Consider the following 23,339-nt stretch of genomic DNA (forward strand, 5'->3'; position numbering starts at 1 on the left):
GTGATTCAAGTTACAGATTGCCTTGAAAATAACTAGTATGCTATGTCTGTTGGATGTTAAAGGATGGTCTGTAATGAGGACATAAAACTGACAAATACTTACTAGGTATGCTAGAAAAGCTCTTCAAGAAAAGCCTTCCAGCACTTCTATATTGCCAGTGGAATCTGGTGTTGGTATGAGTGACTTGAGAAGCTGAGTTATGCTCCAGTGATAGGGGGTCCGTAAGCACAGTGCAGTGTTAGAAAGTGAATGTTTAAAGGCTATTGCAGAGTCCAGTTGCAATTTCAAGAAAAAAAAAATTATCCTTTACCCATTTCTTTTGCTCTATTTTCCTGTTCCTGTGGATTCTGCTGTTGCAATGTCTGAATAGTTATGTATATTCTCTTCATAGATGTGGAAAAGCATGGGCAGCTTGTCTGCTTAAATAAAAGAGTAGTTAGTCTGTCATGAATAGTACTGTGGCTGTGCTCTGCAAAGGAGGTAAGAGTTTATTCTGCAGTGCAGTTTTATATTCCAGTTATGTTCTGCTGTCTGGTTTAAGAGTTGTAGTATAAGGGTTCACAAAAAATATTTAAAAACCACCCCAAGAGGTTATATAGTTTTGGAAGGTATGTTGGAAATATCACAGAATCACAGAAGGGTTGAGTTTGTAAGGGGACCTGTGGAGGCCACCTGGTCCAACTCCGCTCCTCAAGCATGGACACCCGGAACAAAAACCAGGTGGCTTTTGAAGATGTCCAAGGATGGAGACTACAGGGCTTCTCTGGGCAATCTGTGCCAGTGCTCAGTCACCCGCACAATGTTTCCTGATGCTTAGTCAGAAACTCTTGTGTTCCATTTTGTGCCTATTGCCTCGTGTTCTATCACTGGGCACCACTGACAAGAGCATGACTCTGTCTTCATTGGACCCTCTCTTCAGGTATTTATAATCAGTGACAAGATTCCCCCTGAGCCTTCTTTTACCCAGGCTGAGCAATTCCAACTCTCTCAGCCTTACATTATAGGAGAGAAGCTCCAGGCTCTTTACCATCTTTCTGGATCTCTCTTGGACTCTCCAGCATCTCCATGCCTCTCTTGTACACAAGCTGGATACAGTACTCCAGATATGGCCTCAAGAATGATGATTTTTCAAATGGACTGATTTAATTAAGCTGTAAACTGTGAAACAGACTTCAGATATTGGAAAAAATTATCAATCTGAATTTAGTTGCTGAATTGAGTTCCTTGATTGTTTCCTGATTCTGTGCTTTTTGTTCGAGGAAGAAACTAAATTATGGTGTATATCTGAGCAGGAAACATTTTTTGAAAAAGGAAGGGAAGGGAAGGGAAGGGAAGGGAAGGGAAGGGAAGGGAAGGGAAGGGAAGGGAAGGGAAGGGAAGGGAAGGGAAGGGAAGGGAAGGGAAGGGAAGGGAAGGGAAGGGAAGGGAAGGGAAGGGAAGGGAAGGGAAGGGAAGGGAAGGGAAGGGAAGGGAAGGGAAGGGAAGGGAAGGGAAGGGAAGGGAAGGGAAGGGAAGGGAAGGGAAGGGAAGGGAAGGGAAGGGAAGGGAAGGGAAGGGAAGGGAAGGGAAGGGAAGGGAAGGGAAGGGATGTTCAAAAGAGGTTCTAAGAAAGACAAGCAGAGTTTTTGTTGTTGTTGTTTCCTTTCTTTTCTTCTGTCTTTCCTAAAAGCAATTACTGGAAAATATTTCCTCCTAATTAGTGTGGGTTTGGTTTGGTTTGCTTTGCTTTGCTTTTTGTTTTGTATTGTTTTGTCTTGTTTTCAGTAGTTTCCCAGGTATCTGCAGTCACAAGACTTCAAGAAATATATCATATATATGCAATATCAAACCACACTAAAATTGACTAAGACACATTTGTCACATTTAATGGTAGTATATGTGCTTGATAAGTCTGAATCTTCTGTTAGGGCTGGAAGTAAGTCAGCGCATACCATTTCTCTAATTTTTACAGGCATCTGCCTTGATGCCTACAAAACCAGGCATTGCATGGCCAGGCTCTGGTTAGGCAAGTGGAAGCTAAGACTACAGCTTATTTGATACAGCTGATGTGCTTTTCACTGTTGCCCTCATCTGGCACCTTCTGTGTCACCCATCTGTTGTGCCTGGGTACAAAACTAGATTACCATCTTTGGAGGGTATTAACTATTCTTACCACAGCTTTGATCAGCCATCAGTCTAGAAGGCCCAAGTCTTTGCTTTTTTTCCAAGGGTGCCACTGAATACATAACAAATGCAACAGACATTGTGGTAAACACCCATATCTTACCATATAGAATTTGCTGCTGTCCAATTACACATGTGCTTACAATTGTCTCAATGCAAATGTAGGTGTAAAATTGTCCACATGTGTGAGCCCAGGGTATAAAAAGAATATATGAATCCATATATGACTTTAAGAATAAATCAAAACCAAACATATACCATGCTAAAAACAAATTTGATTAAGGAAGTCAGTTTTGAAATTGACCTTCATCAATTTCAAAACAGGCTACAGGAGTCTTTTCAATTTATTTAAAAAAAAAAAAAAAAAAAGTGATTTTGAATAATATTGTTGTTCCACATCTTAGATGAGCTTCAGTCATTCCCGTTTTGTTTAATTTCATAAAGATCTAAATCTTACACTGCTCCTTTTTTTTATTGTTGTTTTGTTTTGTTTTGTTTTTAATGAAATACACCGTTTGCACGGGGTATGTAGAGAATTAGAACTCTTGTAAGACAGTCATCTTCCTGAGCCTAATGGAAGACATTGCTGTTCAGAATGTGTGAGGAAAAAAATACTTATAGCTCTTGAGCAAGCTTTATTTTACAGTGACATTTCTGACCATTGACCCTGAATTTCTGTGATTAATTTGCTAATTAATAAAATGTCAAGTATACTGTTAGTTATTTAATAACTTCTATGTAATAAGAGTTATTTTAGGGCTTACCAAGAGCTGTTTGCTATTAGTTGATAGCAGTACACCTGTTTGTGTTCAATTTATTTGATAATCAGATCAGCAGATGCATCTGTGGTGCTGTCTGTTGTGTTCATCTGTCCTGGGCCCTCTATTGCTGCAGTGTTTCCTCTCAGACATGTCGGTGCTCAAGTATGGTCTTTTCAGTTTTGGTGACTCAGTCATCCATGCACAGACACTCTTGGCCATAAGCACTGGGTGGCCAGATTACCTCCGCAAACCAATATGAATACTGCTAGGCAGCTAGCTAAGCAGATGAAGGAAGTGCTAAAGACAGTAGAGGAATACCTCTCCTCATTGATGAACACTGAAGACAATAAAGATTTGTTGGAAAGGAATCTTCGAGAAAGCAGGCAAGTAATGAAATATCAGATGTGCTCAATCCTGCAAGTATGAGCCAAGAAGTTGCAGGAAGCTTTATCACCAGAGATGGCATTTGCTGTAGGGTAAGGTCTTTGCCTCTGGGAGAAAAGTAAAGCTGGTGTGTGGGGTGCCTGCAGGTATGCAATACCCATGGAAAATATTGCTTGATTTTCTTGTTCTTTATAGCTTCATAGCAGAAGGTATTAGAAATTTTTGTGATTCTCCACCATGTTGAAAGGATGCAAACATATTTTACCATTCTAAAGAACTAAGTTTAGAGGTGAGACAGGCCCCATCATATACTGTATCAGTCTGTAGCAAAGAGAAGTGTCTTATTGCAAGATGGTTGCTATATTGGGTTCTTGATGGAATGCTTATTGGGCAGGGTAAATTGCTTCCTTCCAAGAAATTTCATATTTGTTCTGTATTTAACAAGGTAATCAAAACTAGAAAAAGTTTCCCATTTATCTACAGTGAAATATTTCACTGATATGCTTAACAACCTTGGTATCTGAGCTATAAATGATAGAGAAAATGAGGTTACAGGTCAAATCTGGGAAAGCCATAACACAAAGTTAAACAGTACAGATTGGAACATGATGGCTAAGATGGAGAGAAACTTTTAGCATAAACAGAAATCTGTAAATTGAGCAGCCTAATTTCTGTTGTATGCTATAGAGGTTGCAATACTAACAGCTTGCCTACGCTTGAAAGTCAATCTAAAATAAGAAATATTGTAATTTAAAATACAGCATTTGTTTCTAAGTAAAAATCAACCAAGCACATTTCTAGTCCCAAAATGAGTGTTACATGCCTAAGTGTTTTAATCCCTTTCAAAGATAAACTCTGCAGGCTGCAATTAAAGAAGAATGTGTGGTGAAACATACCGTTCTTGGATACAGATTCAAGAGTAAAGGGTAGGCAGATTTTTAAGTACTGAAAGAGCAACTGAAGCTAAAATGGTGCAAATCATCAAGACTCTCTGCCAGTAGCTACAGAAGTGAAACCACAGAGAATGGCAAAGTCTGCTTGCGTGGTGTTGGCTGAAACTTCAATTTCTGCTTGCAGAGACTGAATCTACACCTTCACTTGCTCATTCTGGAGCTGTAAGCAGTCTAACAGGGTGTCTGGGAAAATAAACATCTCTGTAAGGAGCACTGGGTATGTCTGCAATGCTCAGACTACTTGCTGTTTTATAGCCCCAAGTTCCCCTGCTTCTCTGCAGTGGATGTGTGCTACAGTGTCCCTGAGATCTTTTGTGGTAGCTCAGTCAGGTACTTTCCCAGGCAAAAGCCACATGTGGATCAGTTAAAGGTGACCTTAATGTATCAGTGAATTGGCATATAAACAGTTTCATCATCTTTGGCTTCATCACACATGTATAAGAATAACAAACCAGAAAGAACACCCTTTATTCTAGCTGTTCAGCCAGTTGCCTAAAGATGTAATTTATAGCTACATCCAGTATCATTTATGGATGTGCTCAAAACAGAGTTGCCTGTACCTAGGATAAATTATTTAATTAACATTTAATAAGTGTATAAACATTACATTAACACTATCTGTGTCTGGAGGAGAAGGACTAATGGATATAAGCATATGACAGAAGACGTATGAAATGCCTCAGCAATGATAACAGCAGAAAAAAATCACCTCAGGCATGCTGTGAATAGAAAAGATGGAAAGCAGTGAGAAAATTTTATGAATTACTTAATTGGTTGAGTTAAGGTACAAAAACATCTGTGCCCATTAAGATGTAATGATGGGCATAAAATTAAGTATAGTTTATCCAAATTTTCTAACATATATCCATTTTTCTATTCTATGATTTTTGCAAGAAATTATGCACAATGAAAATAAATAAATTGAAATGTGCATGTGTTGGAAAACAAAAAAAAAGCACTATTGATATTATAAATATACACTATTGTTCATTGTCGTACACTTCATTAATGTTTAATTTACAGACCTGCAAAGATTCTGAAATACTTCTATTGCCATCCTGCCATTTCCTCCATAAACATAAACTCACTTGAGCAAAGTATGTTATGAAGAACTATCGCCTTTGCCCCAGACTGCCTTTGTAGTACTTCGATGATGAGTGCTACAAGCAAAAAGGCACAAGCGTAGCTCTATTTTCTTCCATATTTGCTACTCTGCTGGGCTGTGCAAGCCCTCAGGGAAACAGGAAAGATGCTCTGAGAGCAAGGAAGCCTTAACAAAGTGTCTGCATAACTGCACTATGAAGAAGTATCTTTCTTCTTATGTCTGTTGGTATACACAGGAAAATCATGTGTAGTATCACAGGAAAATTTACCTGCCTACACCTGATGTTTGTCCCCAGCTAAGCTGTACCTCATATTTTGTAAAGGAATTGTTAACTGAGCAGGACAGAAAAACTTTCCTGGACTCTTAAGTACAGATAATAACAAGAACAGCTTCTCTTGAGGTACATAAGCAAGACTGCTTCATTTCTTGTGCTGAGTGACTCGTAAAAGTAGGCTAGTGGTTGGGTTAAGAAATTTTGTTGTCCGTAACATCTTTTTTACCAGTGCTTGCTCTCAGGCTGAAAATGTTGGATGCTACTGGTGTGCCGAGAGTGGTTTGGATACTCCTCAGCTATTTTTCATTCTCTAGCATTCCCAGAGGTGTTAAAGTTTACTGTATCAGAGCTTTCTAACTGTAGCAGTATTATTATGTTAGTTGATAGGAATCTACAATGAGGCACTCTTAAAATGCTTTCCATGAACAATGACTTTAAGTAGAAATGCCTCCGAATGCACAAAGCAATTGAATTTGTCTTCTGTTTTCTGTGGTACCAAAGGCACTCCCTTGTAAGACACAAAGAACTAGATGTGAATACTGATAGTGCAGTGAGCATGCTATAAGGAAGAAGTGTTTTAATCTGAAACTGGCAGCTCTGTCTTTTGGGTCTAGTCGAATAGAAATTCAGACTCTAGTGGGATTGCTGCATCCCTTTGTCTCCAAATGGACCTCAGCTTGTACAAGAGCTGAGCTGAGCACTTACTTCTCCAACAAGTTTGAACAAGAGCTTCGAACTCCAACTTTTTCATTGAAGTGATAAAAAAGCCCCACAAAACAAATGGAAAGCATCTCCCTCATCTTTCACTATACTTTTTAACCAGACTTCATCAACAACTCCTAAAATAAGCTGCTCAAAATTTTCTTCTTTTGCTTTCTAGCCCTTTACCACTAACATTTACTGAAAATTGTGTTGGCTGCTGCCAAGACAAAGAAATCTTGCTTGGCTTTTTTCATATTTACACTTAAGAGCCTCAAAGTGACTGCAGTATACCTTGTAGGTAAGACATGTACATTAAAGTTAAAATGAATTGAAATTAAAGCCAAGTAGGGCTTAAATGATCTATCCAAATCACCCAGGGACTTTGTGGTGGAAATGAAGCTCCCATGTCAGTTACTGTCCTGTCTGTCAGTGCTTCCTAACTGTCACCAAGAGAAGTCAACATTCTTTCACTTGCTTTCTACAAATACAGATGATTAGAGCACAACAAGGCCATGGAAAATAGGCTTGTGAAAGAAGGTTGGTGTGTATTAAGCACTGCAGCGCATAAAAGCTCTTGTCCCTAAGGTACTGTTTGCATAAGAAGGCAATGGCAGAGCTCCATCTCAAAGACAGGAATCTCTGTGGAAGCTAAGATACATCGGGCTCACTATTTTTAGTTTATTAAAGCTATCTGTTATGTTTCTTTATTGTCTTCAACTCTCTAGCCTCCTCAGAGATTTGTTACTGTACTCACTGAAAAGAATGCCATGCTATGATTTCTTCACCTTCTTTTTTCCTAGCGCACAGACCGAACATTTTGGTTTGTGACAGATACCTAATGCAAAACAGTTGTGAAAGGGTCAAGGCAGTGTTCAGCCTGGCGTCCTTACCAAGAAACTCTTTACTGATCTTCAAGGGTAAAGGAAAGTTATCAGCATGGCTGGGGGGGAGGGGGCGGGGGGGAGGCAAAGGGGAGGGGAAGGGGAGAAAGAGGCAGGGGGAGGAAGGCATAGTTTTGGGAGTGTTGGGAGTACTTGTTTCTGATTTGTGAACCCCCAAAGCTTAATCATTGAATATTAATTCCTTTCAAACAGAGAAAAGTTGTCATGTTGCATACATTTGAAGGGGCATGCTATTTAAGGTCAGGAATATTCTTGTCTACCTCCTTAATTTTTCTTCCTTAGTGGAGGCAAAAGAGCCTTAGAAGAATAGTTTTAGAAAATAATGTACCTTATCATGTTCAATTTCACTATCAATGGCATGTTTTTTCCTCCTTTTATAAAACAAATAGATTCAGGGAACTCAAGTGAGAATGCACTTAAATATGTGTAACTTAAACTAGCTGTCCAGTCATAACCAGAAATACATCTGCATTGGCAAAGGCTTTGTCAGAAGGGAATGATTCCTGGTGTTCTACCCTTTCTGTTCCATGGATGTCTCAAGATTTGAAGTTTTGTAGTTTTGAGAAGTACAGTGGGGTGGAATGGGTGAGAGATCTCCTCTGGTACACAGTCGGCCTTGCACCGTGTTCTGGGCTGCTCTTTCCTGGGCAAAAGACTCTGAGATCAAACAGCAACATTCAAAGAGTTCTTGAGAGGGTGTAGTGAGGTGGAGCTGGCTGGTATGTGTATGCTGAAAGAAGCATAAACGTACTGCACTTCCACTTCAATGCACGTGGGCTCCTTCTGCATGGACTCTAATACCCTTGGGTTTGGAGAATACTGATCTGTGGACAAGGGCTAGACTTCCTCTGGAGGAGAAGACTGGGTTGTAAACATCAATCCTTACCCTCTTCTACTGGGGTAATTTCAATATTTTTAGGATCCTCCATTTACCTTGGAGGATCTGATAGTATTAACAGACGTACTGATCTTACCTATTCTCCCCAGAGTTGTTTGTCCTTAAACAAACTCTAAAAATTGAACCAGAATTATTGTTTCATGTCAGCCAGTTTGATGAACATTGTCACCATAATAAGAATAAATTATAAATAGCGTACACAATACATGTACAATGGGGAGTAATATAGTATATGAAAATTACAGGTCAGTGAAATCTAGCCAAGTAAACTAAATTCATGTTTTCTAACCTGAGGTATGAGAGGTTTAAAACTCTCTTGAGAAGTGTTTTTTTCCTTCATAATCTGAGTAAAGATTGGTTATTACTTGCAAAATAAAATATTGGCAGTGCTTCCAATGCTTTGTAGGAAGTTGTAATACTTGCTTCATGTAATTTTCCCCCCTCCTTCCCCCCCCCCACACCAAGAAAAAAAAAGGGGGGGGGAGGGGGTAAGAGTATTTCTCCTTTAGGTAGCATTTGGCTAGCAGCATGATGAAGCTAGCATTAATATCTTCATTAGCTGGGAAAGCCAGTTACCACCCAAACAAAGGTGTGCTTTACTGTGTTTGAAGTGCCTCAGTATTACAACCCCATGTGTTTCCATGTCTTTAAAAAGAAATATTCTGCACATCAATTTAGTTATTAAGCTGACATGACCTGAATTCTGAAGGTTTCTTTTTTTTTTTTTGTACATGCTAGCACTCATACTCTCATAGCACAGCTTCTAAATGCTGTCACTTGCCAGTAGTGCACCAATACTGTGCAAGATCAATGAAACTATGCTTTCTAAGTCCATTATATCGGTAAATCAAGAGTGAATTATTTTTTTCCCTTCTCAATCTTTGCCGTCTGATAGCTGGCCCCTCCCCTCATGCCGGTTTCCCTCTCCTGGCAATGCTTTGGGGAAGAAAGTGCAAGCACCCCTCCGCTCGTTTTATTTAAATTTTCTCCTTTCTGCTCTGCTTTTCGCCCAGGGAAGCAAGCGGAGGAGCGAGGCGGATGGCTGAGCTTGCCCAGGAGAGCCTAACCCGGCTGCTCTCTGAGGAGGGCAGGAGGGAGAGAGCGGGAGCGGGAGCGGCAGCAGCAGCAGCAGCTCGCACTGCAGCCTCCTTTTTTATGCGGGCTGCCCCTTTCCGCTCAGCCAGCGCAGCCTGCCCCGAGCGGCGGGCCGATCGCCTCCATCCCTCCGCATTTGGTATGCATGAGCACTGCTGTTCCCACGCAGGAGCCCGCTGCTCTCTTAAGGAGGCTCGGAGGAGCGGCTCGCCCAGCCCAGCCCAGCCCTCTGCCCGCGCCCGGCGCGCCCTGCCCGGGGGATGCCCCCAAGCCGGGCAGCGGGCGGGCGCTGCCAGCTCTGCGGCTCATCTCCCGGCGGGGTCCGCGGGGGGTCATGAATCAGACCGACGCTCCCCGGCCGCTCAACTGGACCATCCGGAAGCTGTGCCATGCCGCCTTCCTCCCGTCCGTCAGGCTTCTTAAGGTACGGTGACATCCCGCTTTGAAAATCGGTGCCCGCCGCCCAGCATCTGCCCGGAAGACCGCCGTCGCCGCTGCTGGAAAGTTAATGCAGAAATAGTCCCAACTTTCCTATTAATTACTTCCCCTGCTACCTTTACAACCCCTTGCGACTACCTGAATATCCCGAAATTGCGTTTCTGTACTCCTGCGCAGCATGTTTGTCCCTTGAAAAAGGTTTGGGAGAGGGATGAAAAGGGAGTAAGTAATGATGGATATCATCCATGTTTCCGTTTGCCTTGTCTTAAAAAGATCAAGCCATGAACTTCTAGGGAAGGGGAAGGAGTCCCTTTTTAAGGTGTGTTCCTTTGTGAGCAGTCTTCTGCAGTCCGTTCTTTGGGGTTATTTGCTCCCCAAGAAATAGCCATTGCCGCTCAGACCAATTTGTAAATGGAACTGTATGTGAGTGGACAAAGACTACCGTGATGTGTAGAAAGCTGTATTTAGGAGTAGGGTCCGCCAAAGATTGATAGTGCAGACAGCGTTCAGTGAAACTTTCCGACAATGATTTTGTTTGTTTAAGCCAAGTGGCACAGTTTTGAAGGTGCTTTCCTAAAAGGTTATTGTTTGAGAATTTTTGGGGGGTTATAGACAATGTAGGGATCCTAATTTTGGCACATGAAATATCACTACTACTCCACATCCCACTAAATCCTTTAATCTAGAGGAATTTGTAATAGAATACAAAATATCATGAATCAACTTTTTGAGGAAAATAAAGGTAACATTAAGCTGATGTGTCTTCTTTGTTCTTGGAACTTCTTAATAATTGAGTTATACAATGAAAATTTAAACAATAGGTTTAGGTTTCTTTTGGCTTCTGTACCTGTAATATAGATATATTTTAAAACGCTGGATTTGTACCACTAATAATTTCTTTCATCTTGATAGTTTGGCTTTGGAATTAATATGCAGCCAGGTAAAACATGGCTACTCTCGTAGTGTATTGGAATGTAACATTTGATGTAACCACTTGATTTTGTATGGATAGATTTGAAACTAGGTCACTCCTTACTAATGCAATATATTTGCATAGTAGTGCCGTATATGATAGTGCAAGTATTATTGAACGTATGGTTATGTAGTGCACAAGTGACCATGCTGTGTCTTATAACAAGTATTTATCACATCATGAGAGGAACGGACTAGCACAGAAAAATATTGCTGTTTCCAAGAAAGGTGTATGGCTTCCTGGAGGTACTTTGTGAGCAGCTCCAAAGAATAGATGACAAAACTTAGATTGCTGGAAAATCAAAATACAACCGAAGTGTAACACAGAACAAATCAGAAAGCAGTATGATTCCCTTTAAAATGCTTCCCTCCAGCTTACCACCCCCACCTCCCCACCCCACCCTGCACCAGAAGCACACATTAAAATAACCATACTTGACAAGTCAGATACATTTAGGAATACATATATATTTATTTTTTTATATATTATTTTTATTTTTTTTTTTCTGGGGAATGAGAACTTATATATGGGGAATTTTATTAACATAAAGTCTGCAACATTTATTTTTTGGCAGAAAAATGTTGCCCCCCTGTGTATAGTTTCTCTTCATTGCACATGTTTTAAGGGTGAACATCATGATTAATTATTAAAAGAGCTGTCTGAAAATGATTTTCTGAAGCTACTGCTATAACCCTTTAGGGGCAGTTAGGGAGTGGACTCTGCAGAGTGAAAAAGAGTGGGGCAAATAACCAGAGATAGGCAGTGTCTGCATGGAGGGGTATGTGGGGTGTGGGAGACCACAGCAAAAGAGGTAGGACTCTGGCATGTTCCTGAGCTGAGGAGCAGAGCTGGTTGATTAGAGAGGGAAATGCGCATAACAGCATCTCAATCAGCTTAAAATGGTGATTCCGATATATACTTTTCACCTTTGTCTTTTATTATGGAGTGTGTTCAAAGCAAGTGATTCATGTAAGAACAGGGCCCCGTTGTCCCAATTCCCCAAAAGATATGATAACCAATCTGGGTGAATTCTCCTGTTACAAAAGCTAGTAAGCAAAGATAGTGATAACAGCAGTAGTAAACTACTAAATAAGCAGTATAAATATTTTCCTGTTTTTCCTCCAGGAATTTGATTTTTTTGAATATATAAATTCGTCAGAAGATGTCTGTATTCTTCTCTCTTTTGCGTCTTTCTCCAAAAATAAAAATAAAAATACATAAACTTTTTTTTTTTTATCCCTAAATGAAAACGCTCCTTTGAATGCACAGTCACTGGAATGGCAAATGCAATGTAGTCCATTTTTAATTCCTTACTTTCCAAATGGATTAAGCGGTCTTAAGGGGTAATGTAATATTGCATCTCAGTAGATGTTCAGTAGATGCTTTTTAATACAGCCTTTCTCTGCTTAGGGTTCCTTCAGTTATAGAATAACTCTGCAGAAACTTATTTTTTTTTATTATCTTTTTTTTTTATGGTTGCCAAACTCTATTTACATCACGTAAACTAAACTTGGAGTAAAAGAATATGAAATATCATTGTATCTTTGTCTTTCTTATGCTTTAGTTTAGCCTTTTGCTTATCAGAACAAAATAGCTAAATTACATCATCGAATTTAAGAATATGGCTTTGTCTGAATTTGTAAGAATGAAAGATAGCAGAATTTTACCTATTTTACACATGAAAAAATCACTGTGGCATGCTCTGGACCTTGATAGTAAACAGCAAGAACTTTTCAATTAATTTCATGTCTTCTGAAAGAAAAGTTTGAAGTGGATACAATTTTAAGTGTAAAATCTGTAGTTTCAAACTGGTGGATTTAGACAAATACTGGTGTCTTGGACTTATGTGGATGCTCTCACTTCATATTGCTCACTAACAGTCTATGGGATTGCCTTAAAAAAGACCAATTTAAAATAACTAATAAAATGTGCTATTCAACAGGCAGGCTATGATTCTATTCCATCTTGTGGAACTGGTGTGCAGTGCTCAGTTGCACAAACTGACAGTTGATTTGTCTCTGGCCTTAGTGGCCTGATTTGATTTAGATAAACTATTGCAGATGCTGACAAGCCCAGCAGCTGTCCAACTCTGCTGCCTATGCTTTTCTTTAAGGCATATGTTTCTCTTCTAACCCACTTCACTAATACCCTCATGTTTAGGAATGGTTTTATAATCCTATTCTCCCTCTCCCTCTCATTTTAAAATTTAATTTTATTACTTTATTTTTAAAATTTCTAACAGGCATGCAGAATACTAGAAGTTATTACATATGAAGTAAGATTTGATGTGAGACTGAGACAAATTACTGGAGAGAATTTTTATGACTTTCGTCATCAGCTCATCCTTCACTTGTCCCATTTTCTCTCCTAATAAATATTTCCTGTAGCACATTCAATGCTGGTACATTTTGTGGTTGTCTCAGGATGCTTAAAGACATGCTAACTCACCTAATGCCTTCCCATCTGAAAGAAGAGGACTAAGAAGTGCCTGGAGCTCATGTGCAGAGAGGATGATTTTGTGCTAGAGAGAGGAACCATAATTCTTTCTATATGGTCAGGTTAGTTTCTGGAGGGTCTTTCCAACAGTGACTGTGCAGCTTCCATTCTTCTATTTGAGTTCTGAAACTTGTTTCTTTGTGTGTTTGACTAAGGTCTTGTTAACTTGATTCTTCTTATTATTTATTTTTTCTTAGTGTAGAATTAATACTAGTGGAAGCAGCCCCACTCCACTTTGTGCCATTGTGTGACACAAGAGCTATCACATTTGCCAAAAGCTCTGGTAGTCACTTTTCTGTTTGTTTTATGGTGAATGAGAGTTTTTGAGTCAGAATACTCAGCATATGCCAGAAGAAGAGGTGGTCTCACAAGAAATGAAGCCTAGTTGAAATACAAGGATTCAAATATTTCGGATATTTTAGGTTAAAGAGCAAGTTTATATGCTCTTTAAAACTTGACAAATGATATCATATTGAAGATTTCACTCAGAGGACTCTGTGCCATGGGAGAGGCTACAGATGTTGCACCTCTGCTTGGGACTGATTTACTTATGATACATGCCATTGAACCAAGGAATGAGTAATGCATTAAAACAAACAAACAAACAAAAAACCCTAAACTGAGACTAAACAGACAACCAGAAAATAAAACGAGTGTAATGTTGAATGAACTTAACACCACAGATTTAGAGATGTGCCTGTCTAGAAGAATTGTATTAAACATCTGGATAGCAGCAAATTACTCAGCTATTATTCTACCTATCTTTATTAGTAAGACTACTTTTTTTTATATATATATATAAGGAATTTTAATTGCATGTCAATAAGTAGACTTGGAAGACAGGAGTTTAGCTTTGGAAGGGTCAGAGGAAAGGAAACAAAATGAATCAGAAGAAATGGTGGAGAAAATATTTTGGTTAACATTTGCCAGCATATGGCTCAGTAAAAATGCTTGCTCAGCTCTATCCAATAAATACACAGAACACTTTCTCAACCTGGGAAGCAGCCTAATCTAGCTCCAGGAACTGCTGGAAACTTGAAGAGATCAGGCACCAAATTTCTTAAAAAATGAGAAGCTGGATCTTATTTTTTTCAACTATTTTTTATTTGATTGTCCTAGCAAGAACTCATAAGGTAACCCAAGTAAAACTAAAAAGCTGAAAAATGCTTCACTGGGATGAGACACACTGTTCTTTTTAAGTGTAGTAACATATGCATGTGAAATTCTTGCTGGGCTGAAAATGGGGGGATAGAAGCATGTCCAGTATTTCTCCTGCTATGGCAAGTTTCTCTGTATCCGTAAAGCAGATATTTAAAAATAAAGACTAGGAACACAGGTGAAATACCACCAATAGTAGGTACTTGGTGATACACTGCACAGCTCAACAGTTTAAATCAGCTAAAATGTCATTGCTATTTGATTACCAAATATAATTTAATTTCAGAATACTTTTGAAAACTTTAGTTGCATAAATTGAATGAACTATTTGCTTCCCCTGCATGATGAAAGAATGAAATGTATTCTGTGTAAAACAGTAAATATTTATACTTCTGAACCCTCTACTTTAAGAAAATGTGACAGTAAAAGAGGAGAAAGTTATATTTTGAGGGACTGATCTGATTTTTCCCCCTTGTGGGTTTGAAAAAATGTTATTGGACTGACAGAACAGTCCATTAATTCAGGCACGATACTTTTGACAAATAGGTTCTAAAATTAAAGTGGATTTGTATGCTATATTAACAAAATGGTAGTACTAGGTTGTGCTATGCACTTAAGAAATAGAAGTGCTGGCTTTTCTCTTAGCCAGTCCTCTGATGTCTAGTTGGCAGTAGGTGTTTCTGATTTTTTCACGGCTAAAGAATTGATTCTGGTTATCATTTCAGTTAATTTACCATATACACTTTTCAAACATCAACAAAATGAGAGGGCAAGCTTACAAAGTCTGAACTGAAAAAGCAAGGTACTTGGAAAAAATCCTAATGCATACTGTTATTATGAGTGAGCTAGCACATTAAGTGTTTCTGAAAGTAATATGCACCATACTGGCAGTAAAATGAGGGTAGTAATTTACCTGTGCCTTGCACTCAGCTGCTTACTGACTTGAATTGTAATAACTAATGAGCCACTACCTATGCTTCTTTCAGGTGGATTTGATGCATTCTGGGAGGTAATGACAGTTCCACTCTTAGGATCAGGCTGCTTAAAACATAAGCATGTAGAAAATATCATTCAATGTTACAATTTTCTTGTAAATTAACAAAATCAAATATTGGATGTACCTCTTTGTATGATGAGATGCAGGACACAATATGAAACATGGATGTTTTGAGAGTGCACAGAAGTTCTGTTCAGAAAAGAATGATTTGTGAACCTTCTCTTTTCTTGACAGAAAGATTGTAGTTACACCTATTGCAGTTGTAATAGATGTTACATTTTTGTCTTATTCACAGATTTCCTGGGGTGCATTATTTGTCCTAGAAACCCCAAACCCATGTAACCAGCAAAGAGAAAAATTCTGCTTTTTCTTGGGTGTTATGCTTCTGTGCCATCAGTTTCATCAGTTAAGGATGGCAGAGGAGAGTCCTGAACTAAGATGTTGCCCTGCCTTTGCAATCTTCTACTTTGTTATCAGGAAATTCATTTAGCACTTCAAATCAAAGCAGTATAGGGTATTGCAGTGTGGCTTCAGGCCACCTTTGAAGAGGTATGCTTGCATTACTGCTGCTCTGCTGTTAGCTGTGACTCTAGTACTTCACTTTTTTTCCAAACAAGTAATATCAGTATAGTGAAGTCATTTTTCCACTGGAACTGAAGAAGTGACAATATGCCTTTTGGGGGTTGCATATTCCCCAAAGCTGCTTATTTCTTGAAGTCATGCTTCTCAACAAACGTGAGATGAGCCAAATTTTCTCCCTTGGTGGCTGGGCATTTTCATGTGTAAAGAGTTAATGACAGATAACATTTCTTCTAGAAAGGAAGGAAATGTTGAATTTGGTAACGCTTTCTCTTCTCTTATAAAAAAAAAAGTAGTAGTTTTGTATTGTTCTTTTTTTTTTGGTATAGAGTACTATTTATTTTATTTATTTTTTTACATGATCTAAGATGAAACAAAGCTAGTCTGTTCCATGAACATGATTCAGGTTGGTAACCACAGCCTTGCAAGTGATGTAACAACAAAATAATTTCCCCAGAAATAAATAGTATCCCAATTAGGGGGGGAATAAATAAATAAATAAATAAATAAAAGATCAAAGCAAAAAGAATAGCCTACTCCCTTTACAGTGGAAGTCATGGGATTGTCCACATGTAGAAGATGTAGACAAAGTGCTGCAGTTTTGAAGGAAGCTGCACTCTTTTAAGATATTGTAGAGGAAAGAGTGAAAGAGTGGTCTAAATTTCCAGGTTGGAAATGGCAGTTTGAATGCAAAGTTTGCTCTTCTAAATCAGGTACTCACTGTGTGAGTCCTTTTCAAAACGGTAGAAAATGTAATATTAAATTTGCTATCTTGATACAGCGAAAAAGGTACAAATATACCTGGCTTTATTAAAGTAAGGATCCTGCAACAGTTACAGGTTTTCATCCTCTTGCACATCAATATTGTTTTACTGTGTTTTCCGTAAATCCAGATCTTTATTTTAATCTTAGAAAATACAGTTGATTTTTGCCTTCTGCTGTGCTGCATGGCCAGCGGGCTAGAGTGAAGAAGGTGAGGCATCAGAGAAGTAATAAAGGGAGGTCCACATTTCCTGCTTGCTAAATTACTTGACTCAAAAATGATATCTGCTTCCTCTGGGGCTCAGTCTTTTCAAATTTGAATACTTATATGTGGCAAATGGCCACAACTCTTATTATCCTTTGCAAGAATTGAGAATGTATGAAACACTGCAACAGACCTGGGTATCAGAAAGTAAATGCAAGTTTCCTAACTTCTGGCTGCAGGAGATATGTCTTTGTGGTCTTGCTTCCAGAGATTAAAAAATAGTAAGTAGCATTTTTGATGTATTAACAAGACAGGAAAAAAAATTCTGGTTCAGAACAGACAATATTGTTTTAAAAATAACTGTAAAATGTTACAAGGTACAGAAGAAATGCAAGCTAGAGGCTGCAAATACTACTGTGTTAGTGGAATACTGTATTAACAATGTAAGATTTTAACGTTGTTCTGCAGTACTGTTCTGTATGTCTAAAGGGGTGCCATGTGAGTAATTCAGGCCACACGACCACATAGGGAAGCTGAGTGGTTTTATTCCACCTGAATTGTTAATAAGACTATGCTATAGCGTGTAAAAAGAAATGCCCTTGGGTCTCACTGGAAATTTGTGTCAAAGACGATAATAAAGCATAGAATAAAATCAATTCATCAAAAATATCTTTCATCCCCCAAATAATATGATGACATGAAGCAGTCTGACAAAGTGCATTTACAGTGTCAAGGAATTTAGTGATGACAATGTCAAGATTATTATACTTTAAAAAAAAAAAAGGCCAATTTTACATTAATGAGGATGTGATAGAGTGAAAACATTGTCTTTCAGTTACCCCTTGTTCTTCAGCTATTGTTTGTAGATACACAAGGCAGATGTAGTAACTTACAGATCCATCAAAGTTAAGAATTTATGGACGATGTGCCACATTATTTTGTTACAGAAGGATGCCATTTTTGGAACCTCATCTGTGTTTTACTAAATCATCACAGCATGTTGCCACTGGTGTGTTGTAATGCAATATCATACTTCAGTTTTCCCATACAATGTCTTGAAGTGCATCTTTGCATACAGCTGGAAAAAGAGACCAAATCTACAACTGCGTGAACTCAGGGATATTCTGAGAACTTTTCAGACTGACTTTTCCATTACTCTATATAGAAGTTTCTAAGTTTTCTAAATCAGAGAAGACATCTTACAAATATGCTCTCGTTCAACTTTTGGGTCCTTTATTTCAAGCTAAATAGTCATGTCTTAGAAATGAGGCTGTATTTGATTAATAGTGGTTGGTAGGTTGCTGTTGTGTTTTTTTTCTTTTTATTTTCCCCTTCTCCTCCTTCCCCCCCTTCCCCCCTTTCCTCCCTTCCCCCTTTTTCTATTTCCATTGACTTTCCCTGTTTCCATTTCCATTTTCTCTTCTTTTTTTTTTTTTTTTTCTGGTTTCACATTCTGTGTTATCACATAAAAACAGTGAAGATTTTTTACAACCAAGGTAGAATATTACTGCTTGTTTTTATTTATTTATTTATTTATTTTATTTTATTTACATCTCTGCCCAGCTCCCTCCTGGCTCTTTTTCTGAACTACCTCACTCCCAGCAGTTTTTCAACATTGAGCTGCTTAACCTGTACTCAAAAACGTAGTAGTAGCGACAGGTTATGATAGCAATAATGAGGACAAATAATTTGCCACATGTAGTCTGGTGACTGAGTCTTCCATGGAAGAGGTCAACTTCCTTTGCTCGTAGAACAGTCATCAAGATTGTCCACCATACAAGTGAGATGGGCACAGCAGCAGTTAAAGATATCCCTTTGCTTTTGGATGTGATGGTTGTAACTTTGAATATTTGCTTGCAAAGTAATATTGCTTGGAAAAAAAAATATTATTTTTAATATCCTGTTCAAATCTAACATTGTGTTTAAAATAATATGGTGCCAAGTTTTTGAGGTCTTAGGCTTACATTCTTCTGGGAGAATAGGATAAATTGCAATACATCATGAAAGGAGACACCAAAATGATTCCTGTTCTATCTTGTTACTGGCAGAACCGCTTCAATGATTCAATATGCATTGTTTCTCACAGGTGTTTAAGTTCCTAAAGACATCACCCTCATAAGCTGTATTTTATAGCGATCAGAAATATTTTTTTTCTGTGGTGTCTACGTGGATCCTCCTTGCTGCATGTAAAGTCTGTGATTTATTTATTTATTTATTTATTTATTTTTACCCACTACAAACACAGAGGACAGATGTAGCAGTCTTTTGTTTTTAAAATTTCTTATGTCCAGTCTGGAAATCAGATAGTTTAATAGTTTCACATTTTGTCATCATCTTCCAGTACAGATTCTTAGATTATTTATTCCATCCTTTCCTCCATTGAAGTTAAACTGAAATTCCCTTGCTGCTTTCTTTTTCCTCTATTTCTTTTGTCTCCAGGCTTCTTACTAGAACTGCCAGATGGAACATGAGGGACTCCTGCTCAACCTTCCATGCTAGTCTTAGATCTATAAACTGGAAATGGGTTGATGATGAAACATAAGGTATCAGAACCAAAGACATCATGGCCCTTTTACATTTGTGCCTCCTAAAGGGACTAGATAACATTTCTGTTAAATTACCTACATAGCCTTTCAGATTTAACTGATTTTACATGAACAAGAGGTGAATAACAATCAGTCTTTAGGCAGAATTTTGGGGTGTCACAATCCCTTTCTATTTGCACAATATAAATATTCTTTTTGTTTGTTTGTTTGTTTTCTTTACATAGTAATAATTACAGTGTTTCTAAATTGTCTCATTAGCAAATAAATATTAAAACTCAGTGTAGGGGACAATCAGTAACACAGTCCTTGTTAAGACACTGAACTTCAAGTATGCATGCTACCTCTGTTACACATAAATAAGGAAAAATGTGCATTTCTTTGGAATAAAAAGGTGATTTTGATGCTTCAAACTCAATTTTGGAATTGGGCGGCAGGTTTTCACAGATATCCTAGTGGGAAATTAAATGTGATCAGGTTATATTATCTTGATTGTATGCGTATGTGATTATTTAAGAATAATTTAAAGACAAAGATCTGAACTATTAAGCCCAAAATATTCTATGCAGTTTCTTATTAATGATAATTGTGGGAGCTTTAGTTTATTCAAGATGAGAATATTAAATTGTTCAGAGGATTGCTTCTGCTTATACACTGCTGACTGTTATTGCTAGCATCTAAGGATGAGTTTGTTTCTTTTGGTTACTTTATTTTTCTTAAGTAGTGCAAATTGCCAGTTTTGTTTAATGTTCAAAAATTGATGGGCATTACTGAAAAATCCCTTCATAAAATGGATGTCTGTAGAGTTAGAACAAATGAGAAGAACTGCTTATTCACCCAATATTGCAGTTTGCCAGGGAAATGACAACACTAGGAAGTCTTTAGGTAAGTACTGAAACTGAGCAAATTGTGTGCATCAAACGGTATGACAGATTTAGTATCTCAGCATCATGAAATGTTTTAGCACAGTTTCCATCAATTTATTTAGGACTCATCTAGAATACAGCTGAATTAATGGAGACATTTCACAGGTATGACCCTTATTTGTCAGACAGCAGAGACTGAAGCTTGAAGCAGAAATACTGTAATAGTCCAGGATATGTATAATGTACATTATGTTGTTTTCATTCAAAATTGGGCATGTGTTGAAACATCTCTGCTGCAAATAGTTGTGTGCATAACTAATTCTGCAATTTTTTTTATATCAAATTTTCAAGTCCATTCTCACCATAAAGTGAATGGGGAGGATGAAAAGCTACTTAAGATTATTAAATAAATAGAAGTAGCTAAAGAAAAAAAAATCAAATACACTGATTAGCCTTTTCATTTCCTTTGAGGAATGTGGATGTGCTCATTACTTATGGTAGTTCTAGCCCTTGTTTGCACTGATGTAATCACAAAATATTGTGTTACAGCTAAACCATGGTGGAGTTTATGCTCCTAGTCCTTTGGAACTGCAAAGGAAGTATTCCACTTTAAGCTTGTTTTGTGGAATATATTTCAATATCCATGTGATCACTTAATATGGCACCACTTCACACCTTTGGTAACTAGATTCGTTGTGATGGTCATCTAGACCCCAGTTCTACTCTTGCACTTTTTAGTGCTAAGAAAGTGGTAGAGTTATTGCCTGAAAGGCAGAGGTCATTTCATGTCAGGAAGAATTTCTCCAGAACTGTGGTTCAAGCTTGACTGATGTGGCATTTGGACTCCATCCAGTTCTGGTATATACTCTTTAACTTGGCTTTAGCAAAAGCAAAGTTACTACTGCAACAGCATCTGAACTAGGCTGGCATATGTCCCTTCTCTCATAGCATTTCATCCTCATGCAAAAACCCTATTAAATGTACATGTATATGTGTAGTCTAGAAAAAGGTCTTTTACAGATTAAAAATCTCGGTTTGGAAATAGCTATTATGTATCATAGTGAGTACAACTAACATTAACATTGTCAAAGTTGCTTTTTAATCTTTTATTTTTGTGTGCTCAAAATTAATATCCCTTGACTATAGATTAACCTTTCAGAAACTGCTGTGGCAAAGTTCTCTGGAAATAACAGTCTCTGTCAAATCCTGTTAGCTTGTTTCCTAAAGGTTGGAACCCAAAATTTCTAAAATGAGGGTCCTAAAATTTCAAAGCTGCTACATTTAAATTTTAGGGTTTTTTTTTTTCCTGTATTTCCTGTTGTATGCTTCCATGATGTGCAATAAGCTATGACTCTAAATCTCAAATCTGAGGTCTTCCTTAGATACTCAAATTAGCTGTTTTTGAAACACTTGCTTCCTGCTGTGGGTTTTCAAGCTCACTGGGAAGCCACAGACAGTGTAACATAACACACTTGGTTCAGTGCAAAAAAAAGAAATATTCAGTAAGGAGTGAGATACCTGTAATTAATTCAGGTAGTTGATATGCGATCTGAGTACTTGGTGAATACATAAATGCTAAAACACATAATGCTTAAAGCAGCAATTATTATTATATCCCACTTGTTTGGATTACTTACATATTAGTAGGTCTCTGCTGATTCTGGATTTTTTTTCGAATTCCATTCATAGAAATTAGCTATTTAAACATAAAAATCTGAAGTAATTTTGCAAGAAATATTGAAAACATGAAAATTCAAATTGTGTTATAAGTAAAATAAAGCAGATTAAAAATAGAAAATGGAAAATGTTAATACTGGCTATGAACCACATGCACAAGAAAAAAATACAAACACAGTTTAGAATGTCATGTTACTATTATCAGTTTGTTACAGAAAGTTTATCTAATCAGGCTAATATTTTCACTAGCTGTTGTTTGCTGTCTACCTTCCTGATCTGATTCTGGAGATAGCAGATTACTAGTCCCACATTTTAGCTAAAATTAGCTTGTCAATGCATGCTTGCCTTCCCATTTGATATTTTTCTGTCAATACTAGAAATAATGGTGTCAACTGAAGGTCATTGTAAACAGCAATGTTGAATGGAACCTCAGCAGTGTGCTCTTGCAGCAAGGAGCGGCAGCTGCATCCTGTGCTGCATTAGGAATGTAGCCACTGGGGTTCAAGGGAAGTAGTCTATTTCTGAGACCACATCTGCCACTGTGTCCAGCTATGGGCTCCCCAGAACAAAAGTACATGGGCATGTTGGAGTGAGTGTGGCAGAGTCTGACTGGGGAACTGTTGTACATAACATGTAAGAGAAAGCTGAAAGCTGAATTTGTTCAACCATAAGGAGAGAAGATGGAGGAGAAATATTATTTTTAGCTTTCTATATGTAAAAGCAGTTTATAGAGGAGATGCAGAAAGTCAGGAGAAGAGGTAACGTTCACAAAGGTAAAGGTGTCTAAGGATGTTTAAGCACTGGTACAGGTTTACTGGAGAGACCGTAGGCTCTCTGTCCTTGGAGACACTCAAAGACCAAGAAGATGGGGCCTAAGCAACATAATGTAACTGGAGCTGACTTGTGAATTGTGCTTTCCTGATTTGATACATTTAGTAAAATCAAGTAAAGAGGTTTAATCTTCAAAGTAAATGTCCTTGGCTTTGCAGGCATCTCTAATGTTTTAAATGTGGGCAGAGATGTATTTTTAAACACTTTCTTAAGCAATGCAGAACGACACTGCAACTGCTAGTCTGTTATCACAGGAATGTCTGAAATTCAGGAACCGTAGAATGAGTCTTTTGAAGTTACTCCTAGGGCTTGGTGGCAGTAGATAAATCAAGGGTGAAAGGTTACAAGCTTTGTATTCTGTGAATGTGGAACAGAATAGTTCCTAGGTAGACATTATATTGCAATTATATTCTGAAGTTATTTTTGCTGCAGCGGCTTTTCAGCAGAGTGTCATAAATTTGTTTGGATGGCTGATTGTGTCGTGATTGTAAAAACTGACTTACAGCAACAGGCAGTTTTCAGAAAATTCAGACAGATACTGTCTGTGATTTCAGCATGCTAGCAGTTTAGCTAGCAA

At 38.0% G+C, this 23,339-nt stretch overlaps 1 protein-coding gene across 1 annotated transcript in view; it reads left to right on the forward strand.

Annotated features, from left to right (window-relative positions):
• Positions 1–1,558: 1,558 nt before the first annotated feature.
• The window catches only part of LOC308185765 (transient receptor potential cation channel subfamily M member 3-like), a gene marked incomplete at its 3' end in the record, with an annotated part of 188,020 nt that continues 166,239 nt past the window's right edge, over positions 1,559–23,339 (forward strand). Inside the window, exons 1-2 of the mRNA XM_080574311.1 lie at positions 1,559–3,307; positions 9,156–9,661. Coding sequence (XP_080430437.1) covers positions 9,383–9,661 — 279 coding nt within the window. The 5' untranslated portion in view covers positions 1,559–3,307; positions 9,156–9,382. The remainder of the gene's footprint in view (positions 3,308–9,155; positions 9,662–23,339) is intronic.

Source organism: Anser brachyrhynchus (genome assembly GCF_964034855.1).
Source record: "Anser brachyrhynchus genome assembly, chromosome: Z".
Lineage (NCBI taxonomy): Eukaryota > Metazoa > Chordata > Aves > Anseriformes > Anatidae > Anser > Anser brachyrhynchus.